The following is an 11,978-nucleotide window of genomic DNA, read 5'->3' as shown; positions in this document are numbered from 1 at the left end:
CTCTTTGTCATTTTGTATATCACTGTCTTCTGACCTTTGGTGTAGAGCTTAGATAGAGTTATTACCTTAGCACCAGGTCCGGATCTATGAAGTTCAGATTCCTCCAGGTGGGTGTTGTTTGGATCTGGCTGCTGTTCTCCACTTCTTTCTGCTGCAGGCGTTAGAGCTGAACCCTTTGTGTCTCTGTCAAGATGTTCTGTTCCTGAATCAGCTGGGTGGGTCTTGCCTCTAGCCTCTTTGCAGGGAGTTCTGCTGAAGGGTTTTGTGCTGGGCCTGCAGCCTGAGTGGAATGAGGATCCGCGGGCCCCGCAGGGGGCCTGCCCTCTCCATCTATTCAGGATCCAGAGGGCCAAGTCGTCTCATTCCCCAGGCCTGCACTCTGGGTCTAGTCAGGATCCGGAGGGCCCCAGGTCGTCTCACTCACTCGATGGGCCTGCGCTCTGGGTCTGTTCAGGATCCCGTGGCCCCAGGTCGTCTCACTCCCCTTCTGTCTTCTTGATATGTGTATTTATTGCTATAAATTTCCTTCGTAGAACTTTCATTGTGTTCCATAAGTTCTGGTGTATTGTATTAGCATTATTTAATTGTAGAAGCTGTCTAATTTCTTCTTTAATTTTATCTGTGACCCATTGGTTGTTTAGGAGTGTATTATTTAATTTCCATGTGTTTATGAAATTCTTGTGATTTGTTTTGCCATGGATTTCCAATTTCATTTCACTATGGTCTGATAATATGCATGGGATAATTTCAGTTCCTTTTCATTTACTTAAGCATGTTCTGTGAGCAAATATGTGGTCTATTTGGAGAATGTCCCAAGTGCAACTGAGAAGAATGTGTATTCTGATGTTGTGCAGTGAAGCGCTCTGTAGATATCAGCTAAGTCCATTTGTTCAAAAGTTTGGTTCAATTCCATTATTCCATTGTTGAGTTTTTTTTTTTTTGTCTAATTGATCTATTTGTGACAGTGGGGTGTTGAGATCTGCCAATATAATTCTGTTAATGCTTATTTGATCTTTCTTTCTTTCTTTCTTTCTTTCTTTCTTTCTTCTTTTTTTTTTTTTTTTTGGTACTGGGGATTAAACTCAGGACTTTGTGCTTGCCAGGCCGGCACTTAAGCCACTGAGCTATCTCCCCAGCTTATTTGATTTTTCATGTCTATTAATACTTGTTTTATATAGTTGGGTGCACTAGTATTTGTTTCATATATATTTATGATTATCTCTCCCTCTTGGATTGTTCCCTTTACAAGGAGGCAGTTTTTGTCTCTCTTAATCAATCTTAATTTTTGTTTGAAATCTATTTTGTCTCAATGTACTAGCTACCCCTGCTTTTTTCTGGGGTCCTGTTACCTAAAACGTTGTTTTCCATGCTTTGACTCAATCTGTGACTTTCTTGTTTAATTGAATGTGTTTCTTGAATGCAGCGTATGGTTGGATCTTGCTTCTTGGTCCATTCTGTCAGTTTCTTTCGATTGTTGAGACCATTAACATTGATGGTTATAACTAGTATGACTTATCCTTGTCATGTTATTTTCTGTGATTGTGGTGTGTGTGTGTGTGTGTGTGTGTGTGTGTGTCCCCATTTGTTTATCTTGCCTGGTGGATTCATTCTATTGAGATTTATGGAGTTCTAGTCCTTGTTATCTCTTTCTAGAATGTCCTTGGGAATATTCTGGGTACTTTTTAAAATGAATTTTGTAAAGTGTGCTTTGTCATGGAAGTATGTTATTTCTCCATCAATTTTGAAAAATAATTTTGCAGGGTACATCAATCTGAGTTTTCTTTTTCCTTTTTTTTTTTTTTTAATGTCATTTGCACTGACTCATGCTTGTTTTCATGGACTCTAATCAATTTTATGTTATTCTTCTTTGCATTATCTTGCAGCTGCTGGATTGATTTCTTGTGGTCCCTTGTTTTTAAGAAATCTTTCTTTTCATGATCACTGACCACAATCCTGTCTTGTGTATCTGAGATTCTGTCCTCATATTGGCTCATTCTGCTGCAGATACTTTCTGTGGAACTTTTAGTCTTTTGAATATCTGCTTGAATCTGTTTTATGGATTCTATTTCTTCTCCATGTTGGGCATTTATGGTTTCCGTGACTTTGCTAAGCTCCTTTTTTAAAAAATCTGTATCTTCTTTGGAATCAGTAAACACATCTTTCATTGTAGTTGTCATCTCTAGTTATAGGAGAAATTATTTCTGATTTTATTTATTCATGCATTTATTTATTTTGAGCCTCATTCATTTGCTTTGTTGTTACTATTTCAGAGAGGCCAGGTGAATGGCTTTGAACTGTCCCACCTCATTGCGCCCTGGGTTTGCCTTTGGTGAACTGGATGTCTGGGATTGCATCTTGTTTAAATGTCTTCTCATTTTTTTGTTTTTAAAATTTAATTCCTGGGCTGATGCTTGTACATTACCTGTGGTGAGTAGCTATATTGCTACTTCTCAGAGGTATCTTCCAGGTGTAGTTGGCTTTTGGGTTTTGAGTCTGTTGCAGGATCATACCTCTTCAATTTATGGGGGAAGAGAAGTTACTGCCTGCTTGGTTCTTTGACACTGACCCACAATATTTTCTATGATCTTTAAGCAATCTCAGTCTTGGCATACCAGAAGAGCAACTATTTAGAACAATTGTTTAGTTATACATAACCAAACTTTGGTTAAAGTGGTATGATCAACAATAACAGCATCAAACAAAAATAAAACGAGGTAACCATTAGTTTACCACCTCTAACCTTATGAACTAGATTTGTAGTTATATAAACAGGTCTAAAACAAGCCAGAAAATTATATGCACTAAAGAAGCCTTAAATATGCCAATTTTACTCTCAGGGGAGAAAATTTAAAAGGGATTAGGGGGAATAATAGAGAAACAGATGAAGAGGAAGAGATTAGAAACAATGCTGGAGAACAAAGAAGGATCACACAAACTTTGGGAAACCAGTGCAGAAAACAGGAGGGAAAGAGGGAAGGAAAAAAATAACGAAAGAATTCAACAACAACCACAAAAAATTATAAACTATATTGAAATTCATAAAAGGATCAAACACTGAAGAGAACCTTCTCCCCCCCCCCAAAAAAAAAAATGTCTAATTTAAGGTTTGTCTCTACAGTCATTGGTAGACAATGTGTAGAGACAGAGTCCAGATTCCTGTTGATTTTTTTCCAGCAAGCTGGCAGTAGGTCTACAACGGGGTAGTGGATAATCTCAATGAGCTGCATTTTTTTCCCCCATTAGTTCAGCCTGATTTCCTGGGGTGAGGCTGGACCTAGAACTGCTCAGCCTGTAGCAGTCAGTGCATCTTTGTGGGTTTGAACTCAGCTGGGAGCCACTAGATGGAGCCAGCAGTTCTGAGTTCCTAGCTCAGGTTGGTGGCTGTGTAAAATGACTCTGGTTCAATTGCCCTCTTCTGCTGGGCAGCCGAATCTGTACCACTCACCAGCCAGTGCAGTCCTCCACGTCCACTGCTCCCTTCTACTGCCGCGACTCTCCATGGGGGAGCCTCTGTGGTTGACAGCAGTCAGTGTGTGTCCACAGGTTTGAACTGCTTCTCCCACGTACTGAGTCCCCAACTCAGGGAGAATGTCCATTCACTATACCTCCTCCTCCTTCCTCTTTCTCTCTTCATTCCCCCTGTGAGCTTCAATTCTTCATAGCCCTCCTGGGTCCAGGTGACCCACTTCCATCCTTCTCTTGTCATGTTGTTCCAATCCAGTGTTTAGACACCAAGTCTGAGAGAGGCTCTCCCTATCTGCTGCTTACTACTCTGCCATCTTCCCTGAAGTCTGATTTTTGTGTTGCTTGTACTTTATTTCCATTGTGTTCCTCCCAGTTATTTTCCTGGCACACTGTGCTCTGAAATAGCCCAGAGGCTGCCTCACCTGTCCTGCATTTGCTGTGTCTCTCAATTCCATCAGTGGGCCATGCAGAGTGGTTTCCTGTGGAGCCAGGTTTGCATAAGTGCACCGTAAGGGCTGCACCCTGTTTCTCAGAATGTGTCTCCTTCATTACATGAGGTGAGACTGTAGTTGCATGTGAGATGGGAAAAGCTTTATTTTTCAATTTACGGGCTAGGATCAGTGTCTGTGAGTTTGAGATTACTTTTTATTTTTCTAATCTGTGTGCCTTACACAGTATTTGCTTGGCAAGGATTTAATAATATTCTGTTTCTCCAAGCAGCCACATTTTGATTTTGTTGATCTCGTCTTTTTCTGTTTTATTGGCAGGGAGTGTGTTGTGTGGCCTGGTTTTCCGCCCCACACTTCAGCCTTCTGCTGTGACCTTTGCCTTCTCCTTTTCTTTGTTTCTCCTGTATCCACAGCTTTGGCTTAATTTTAGAGTCTTTTGTACCAACATATGGTATTGATCTGCTTTTCATTTCTGTAACAAAACACTTAGGTTGTACAGCTTTATAAAGAAATGGAGTTTATTTAGCCAGTGTTGGACAAAGATGGAGTGGCAGAAGTGTTTGCCCAAGGATGAGGTCATCCCTCCAGCAGGAAGCCCCAGGAGCAGACAGGCTTGCCCCAGGTAACGACTTGTGAGAACTGTCATGGGGTTGCACTAAAGCCCCCTTCGCTGCTAGTGACCTACGATCTCCCATTCAGCTAAGGACCAAGTTTCCAGCACTCAGACCCTTAGGGACACTTGCCATGTGCACACATAGCCAGGCTGAAAACAAAGCCAGGATTTGAAATGACACCTTGCTGAAGCTTCAGACACAGGAGCAGAACAGTCCTTATATTTTCAGCATCTTACAGTCTTAAGCTGCCGGGGAGTGCAGAGAGTAGACCTTTTTACCATGTCTCAGTGCTGACGCCTGCTGTGCTGAGGATGTCAAGTCTGTGGGGCTCACTGACTTTGCAGAGTGTGTTTAATAAAAATGCTTCATGCATTTAATAATACTGAGCTTCTGCTGCCTGGGCTCTGGTTTATGCCTCTAGTTTATCATAGTCACATCCTTCTTAAAATGAGAGGAAATATCCTTCTCTTGGAAAGTAACATCATATTAGACTTGTGAGCTTTAATCAAAGTAACCATTAGGAGTTCTTTAAAAAGATCCCTTACCCTTTGTTTTTGTTTTTATGTTTTCATTTGTAAAGTGGGATTTTGTGTTGTTGGTATAAATAACTATTTGTATAGTTTTTTCTTTCTTTTTTTTTTTAAATGCAACATACACAAGTACAAGTATTTCCACATTTTAACTTAGATTTACCAACATTTTGACCAACATTTTCACAAAACTATATAAAAGGCAAAGCATAAGCAATTGTAAGCAATTTTAACCAAACTGTATAAGACAAAACTGTATGTCATAAAGCATGAACAACTATGAGCAATGGGCAAAGATATATCCAAATTAGAAGCATAATAATTTGTTACCTAAGCAAGACCCCATCCAGAATCTATGAAAGAAAAGTAAACTCATACCTCTGTCCAGTGATCTCAGTGAGGACCTCCAAAATGATACAGGGAACCTCCAAATGACACAGGGAGAAAAACTGATCTCCCACCCTAAAAGGTACCTGAGACAAGTTTGTGTTCTCTAAAACCAAAGAATGAATTTTAGGAACAAACGGAGGTTATGTGCAGAATATATTTATTGAGGGAAAGAAAGCTCCTGTCCAAGAGAGGGACAGGAGGGGGGCCTGAGCAGGTTGTCCCCGTTTGTATAGTTTTTATCAGTATTATAACTGTACTGGGCATTACATTGGGCAAGTAGAATCATCCATTTTTAAGACGTAGACTTGGGGCCAGGGAGATGGCTCAGTGGACTAAGCGCTTCCCTGGCAAGCGCAAGGGTCTGAGTTCAATCCCTGGTTCTGAAAAAAAAAAAAATAATAATAATAATAATAATAATAAGACGTAGACTCTATAATATATAGTCTTACATGCTTTGTAAAAATGTTTCACTAGAATGACAACGTGGCATTGTTGAGTAATTGTTTGACTTTTTGACTTGTAGAATTAACACTGAACCCTCCAGAAGGAATTGTAGCAGGTAAGCGACTCAGATAACTTCTTTATAATTTTTTTCTAAGCACCAAAGTTGCTTTTAGAGTTAAATGTTGTGGGCTTTTTTTTTTTGTTTGTTTGTTTTCCCTGCAGGCCCCATGAATGAAGAGAACTTTTTTGAATGGGAGGCATTGATCATGTAAGTTGCTCAAAGTTTTTAGTGCTTTACTAAAGAACCTAGGAATAACATTTAGCAGTGTGACAGTGCTCTGAAGCTGACTTGGAGGACAGGGCAAGTGGTCTTGTGACTCTCAGTGTGTCCCCTGCTTCCTTAGCTGTGGATGAGGGCAGCTAGACATCTATTCAAAAGCAGTGATAGTGCTTCCTTAGAAGTAGTAGAGATTTAGTTCTGAATCATGTTTGTAGTTTCTAGATACTGTGTCTTCTGTTAGGAGAAATAAAATGCCTTCTTTTTCCTCTGCTTTCACACCACAATTGGCGTGGAAAACTGTGACTCCAAAAGATCTGAGGGGTTCTTCCCACTGTTAGGCAACCTTTGCTTCTACGGTTGACCCAAGCTGGATATCCTCCATTGCAGTTCAGGCTCACTATCTCCTAATAGTCTTCCTATCCCATAACTGGAAGCTCCATCTCCAAGATGGCCCCCAATTCAGTCCCAGTCACAAGTCCAGTCTACAGAATTTCTGGTTAGCCAGCTGCAGACAGGTTCCTCTGACCTTGCCAAGGCTCCCAGAACTTGGAGAAATACTTCCCTGTTTGGCTGATGTATAGCAGAAGATACTAAAGGGGTGCACATAAGAGGCAGGATGGAGGATGCATGGGTGTAGTGTGGACCTCCCCATGAGCCCACCTGTGCTCAGCCCTCCACAGTGTTCCCAGGGTGTTTAGAGGGCTTTAGAGAGATGTCACGGCAAGGGGGCGGTTGCTCACAAGACATGAGGAAGGTCTTATGACCTCCTGTCAGCCAAGGGTAAGTCAGAGACTAGTTATGGTTCACTGCAAAATAGAAAGGAAGGGAAGGCTAGAGTTTGTTTCTTAGAGGAAGAGACATTCTTGGTTCTGAGACCTGCCTTGGGGAAGGGCTAATAAGCCAGGAATCATGGTCATGACCCAAGAAATACATATCTCTCACAGTCTCATGGTCATTGTGGGTTACCCCTAAATTATATGGGTGGCTTTAGTTTCCAGAAGTTCCTAGACAACTGAAGTTTTGGCAGTAAGAAAGGGACCTTGAAGCTGCTGGTGCATGTGGGCCTGCCTTTCCTGCAGGTGGGCACTGCTCATCCTCCCTCCCTTTCAGCTCCAGTTCTCATTCAGCTTGCCATCATGGGGTTGATGGGCCCTCTAGTTTTTGGTCCTGGGATGCAGCGTGCTCTGAGGGAGCAGTGTGGTGCCTAACTCCCCATTAGATTTCAGGATATTGAACTTCAAGTGATGTTGACTCAAAGGACCAATAGGCAGGCCAGGCTCCAGAGTGTTGTGTAGCCCCCTAGTCCACCCTGCACTTTTCTTCTTTATCCTTCAGGTGCTTGACAACATAAGGAAGGTAAAATTCAGGAAGTAAAAATTTGTCATCAGTCTCCTGCTTTTCTTGTTTGTGAAGTGGGCTATTTCCATGAGTTAGAAGGGGGTTTTTTTGTTGAGTTTCGCTGGGTGGAGCAAGCTCTGGTGGGGGGACAGGAAGAAGCATCCTGGTACCTGTGCCTGGAATGAGTTCCATGCAAGGACCAGACATTCTGCCTGTTGCTTGTGTGTCAGTTCATGATCAGATTAAGAAACACATTGATGCTGCACAAAGGCTAGGTCATACATGAAAGCTTTTGATACACAAACTATTCTAAAAATCATTAGCAGACATCATACAGACAACGTATAGCAGGCCTGACATTTCCTGATAATTTGTAAGGCTAATTACCTTGGTGACAGAAAAGCTCCTGCTTTTTCTGTCTGAACACTAGTGTTTCTTGTGTTTGTGTCTGATGTGTTATGGTTGGCCCTTCTTATCTCTGGGGGATGTTCAAGGTCAAGTCAACACCCATGGTTGCAGGAGGGCTTGGAAGGTGTCAGCTCTTTGGTGCAGCACATGGACAGATTTAAAAGCTTTTATAAGGCACAGTTGCACCCTCTACCCATGGGTTCCTGAAACTGTGGATAGTGCTGAATGCCGTGCTAAACACTCTGTATTCCTGAGTGTATGTGTCTGTGAGAAGCCTAAGTGCTGAGTTAGGCAAAGAAAGACCCTGTCTCAAAAAGATATCATCATCATTATCAACAACAACAGTGAATAGCCAGTAAAATAGAACAGGTATGGCAGTATTTCTAGTTAAAGTTACTCATTTATTTTTTTAAATTTTTTTTTGTCTTTTTGAGACAGGGTCTCACTTTGTAGTTTGGGCTGTTCTTGAGCTTACTTTGTAGCCTAGGCTTGTCTGGAATTCACAGTGATCCTCCTGCCTCAGCCCTCTGAGTGCTGGGATTATAGATGTGCTCCACCATGCCTGGCCTATAAAAGTTATTTAGAACTTGTGTTATTTGCAGAATTTTCTGGTGAATATTTTCAGACTTTGCAGAAGTGGAGCACACATAAGAGCACTGGAGTGCTGAGCCTTTTGTGCAAGGGAGGTGTGGGCTGACAGGAGCCCCTTGAGTACTGTACCAGAATGCATGGCAGATGTAGCAAAGAGATCATGCATATGAGCTGAGGTGTGACTTGTGTCTCGTGTCAACAGGGATACGCAGCTGTACAGTGTGCCAGCTGCAGGGTGCAAATGTGCAAGGAGGTCCTACAAGGTCAGCTTAGCACCCATGAGTGCTGGAGGGTTTGGGAGGTGTCAGCTCTTTGGTGCACCATGTAGACAGATTTAGAAGCTTTTAAGAAGGCACAGTTGCACCCTCTAGTATGGTTTTTAAAAATTGGTTTGTTAAAAATTTGTTAGGGTAACTATTACAAATTTTAGATAAACAGTATAAAATTAAACTAATATTTTGAAAACCTGTCTTAAGAAAGCAATTAGAACTGTTTTGGGGGAAAGCACTTCTGTGTTTGCATAAGGCTTTGCATTCCTGTGGAATTCCCCTGCTTCAAGATTGGTGAGTTTGTGGGTTTTGGGTTTGCTCCAGACCCTTCACAAACAAGAGACCATTTACAGATGTACTTAAACATCTATTAGGGAATTAACTGTCCTCCTGTCAGTTCATCTCACCCTTCTGTTTTGGCAGACAGCTGCCTGGGCTTCTGCTCCTCTGTAATAGACTCTCCTCTTTCTCTCTACTCAGATGGTTTGCAGGGTCACCTCTGGGCCTCATATCTCTGGGCACCAAGTTCTTTTCTTTTTTTCCCTGTCTTTTTGAGACAGGGTCTTTCAGTGCAGCTCAGTCCGGCCTTGAGCTCACTTGGTAGCCCAGGCTGGTCTCAAACTCACAATGATCCTTCTGCCTCAGGCTTCTGAGTCCTGGGAGTACATCAAGCTCTTGTGGAGTCCAGTGCTGCTGGCTTTTGCTGGGAACCTGCCTGCCAGGCCTCTTGCTTTACTGGGCTTTGAAGTGGAGGGCCTGCCTTTTCAGGTGTTCAGGCAGAGCATAGAGGGTTTTTGGGACAGGGCCTGTGTAAAGGCATCTGTCCTGGATGAACCCAGATTTCTCCTCAGAGAGGTCAGGGCTGAGGGAGCAGGCTGGGAAAAATGGCAAATTAATGAATGAGTGCTGGACTGTACAGCAAAGTCCTCACAGGCAGTGTCTCTGATTAAAAGTGGGAGGGACCTCTGAGCTGTGACCCAGCAGAGTATGGCTGTCACTGTGGGTTACAAGGAATGGGCCCCCAGAGCTGTGTGTTTCCAAGCTCTTGGCCTCTGTGGCCTGCAGAATGGTCCAGCTGCCAGGCATGGTGGCACATGCCTGTGATCCCAGAACTTGGGAGGCTGCAGCAGAGGATCACCATGAGTCTGAGGGCAGCCTGAGTTACATAGTGAGACTGTCTCAAAGAAACAAACAAAAATGAATAAACAAAAGTGGTCCAGCTTTGGTTGGACCCATACCTTAAAATCACTTCTAGCCCTAGAGCCCATGGCCTTTGAGACCTTGTTGTCTAAGTTGTTGTATTGGGGTACAGTTGGGAGTACTTCTGTGGAATAGGAGCCCGTGAAGCAGGTCAGCTGGCATCATCAGTGGCTATCAGGGTGGAGGTTCCGTGGAATCAGTGTCCTCTTCTGTCCTGCCTTGGCTCCAGAAGCTACTGGCGCTAGTCATCTATCTCCCACTCTGTGTCCTTGCTGCAATCATCTGTCCAGATTAGCAGACTCATGAGGCTGTGATTATTACTTGAGAAGGACCTTCTTCTTCCAGAAAGGCTCCTGTCTTTGGTTGATTTCCATCCCTGGGTTCCTGCCCGTGCATCTGGGCCCAGGAGAAAGTACTTGTCCTGAGGTTCTTGCAGGCTGTTGCTGCTCCTGCCCAGCTGCCCAGCCAATGTGTGATCACAATGACCATCTCTGTGCCAAAATGTCTTTTTTACTGAAAACTGTCATAGGACATCTCATGTCAGTATCTAAAAGGTTCCTTTGTGAGGTAGTTGATTGCAGTATCCCAGTAGTAGTGAAATGGGAGAATCATTGCTCCTGTAGTGAGGGCTGCCCTGCAGTGAGGTGCCAGGGAGCAGCACAGGGAGGCTCTGGTAAGGTGTCAGGTAACAAGTAGGCCTAGACCAATGGTTTCAGCTGAGCACGTTCCCCACAGGCATGTGGCCATGGCTGGCATCTTTTTGACTGTCACAACTGGGTTGAGGAGAACTCTACTACTGCCACTAGGTAGGTGAAAAGTACCACAGGCATGGGGCAGCCTTCACAAGCAGGGAGTAACCTGTTGAAAGGATCAGGAGTGTGGGGTTGAGAAAGTCTGATTAGAGCATGGCACATTTTCCCTATGTGACTTTTGTAACAGGGTTATTAAGATATGTAACATGCTAGTACGTTTGATCTACGTGTGGTATGCAAGCCAGTAGTCTTATTAGGGTTTTGCAATCTCACTTTCACCCAGTAAAGAAATGTTTTAGAGCATTTCCAGAAAGATCCCCATGCCTATTTCATGCCAGTCCCTGTTCCCACCATCAGGCACAGGCAGTCACAGTTCTGCTTTCTGATTTAGTCTGTCTTCCCTGAATACTTCCTGTAAGGAGCCCTGCAATAGCGAGTCTTCTGCTTGGGGCTTCTCATAGGAGGAGGAGTTCACTGACCTCTGTATTACAGTGTGGCCAGTGGCTCCTTTACTTTCCACTAGTTGTCTTTCCACTCACTGGGGATAGACATTTGGATTGTGGATGGTGCCCACTTTTTGGTTGTTTAGAGTAATGCTACCATGAATACTTGTACATGAATCTTTGTGGGTGTTTTTCACTTCAGTTTCTTTTTGTTAAATTCATAGATACGGAATTGCTGGGGTGTGGAGTAAATTTGTATAATTTCCTAAGAAGTTACCAAACTCACCCCCACCAGCAGAAAGTAGAGGTCTCTTTTCCCTGCCCATCCCCAACGCTGACTATGGTCTCAGCTGAGCTGTCCTAATGGGTGGGAAGTGCTGTCACATTTCCGTAGTGACTGTGGTTGATCATCTTTTCATGGATTTACTAGCCATTCATATGTCTCCCTTGATGGACCTCAGAACTTTTGCCCATTTTTTATTATTATTGAGTCATAATAATTTAAAAATATATTCTGAATGCAAGCCCTGTATTAGATACGTAATTTGAAAATATTTTCCAATCTGCAGCTTTCCTTTTTATTTTTTAATGGAATCTTTTGAAGAATTGTTAATTTTGCTGATTTATGATTTAGCAGTTTTGTTTTAAAATGGATCATGCATTTGGTATCATATATAACCCATGGTTATAGAAATTTTCTTTTGGAAATGTGATGGTTTGTATCTCTTTCCATTGAGGTCTTTGATTGTTTAGAGTTAGTTTGTGTTTGACAGTTTGGTAACTGTCTGTCTGTCTGTGTCTGTCT

General features: G+C 42.7%; 1 protein-coding gene across 3 annotated transcripts in view; it reads left to right on the top strand.

Annotated features, from left to right (window-relative positions):
• Positions 1-11,978, top strand: part of Ube2g2 (ubiquitin conjugating enzyme E2 G2) — a 41,886-nt gene that overhangs the window by 19,934 nt on the left and 9,974 nt on the right. Inside the window, exons 2-3 of one of the 3 annotated variants that reach the window (XM_004631802.2) lie at positions 5,972-6,007; positions 6,115-6,160. In XM_004631802.2, coding sequence (XP_004631859.1) covers positions 5,972-6,007; positions 6,115-6,160 — 82 coding nt within the window. Of the gene's footprint in view, positions 1-5,971; positions 6,008-6,114; positions 6,161-10,632; positions 10,652-11,978 lie in introns of those variants that run through there. The other 2 variants (XM_023716088.1, XM_023716089.1) reach the window with 2 other exon arrangements.

Source organism: Octodon degus, unplaced genomic scaffold (genome assembly GCF_000260255.1).
Source record: "Octodon degus isolate 3935 unplaced genomic scaffold, OctDeg1.0 scaffold00045, whole genome shotgun sequence".
NCBI classification, from domain to species: Eukaryota; Metazoa; Chordata; class Mammalia; order Rodentia; family Octodontidae; genus Octodon; species Octodon degus.
This window is presented reverse-complemented; position numbering and strand designations above follow the sequence as displayed.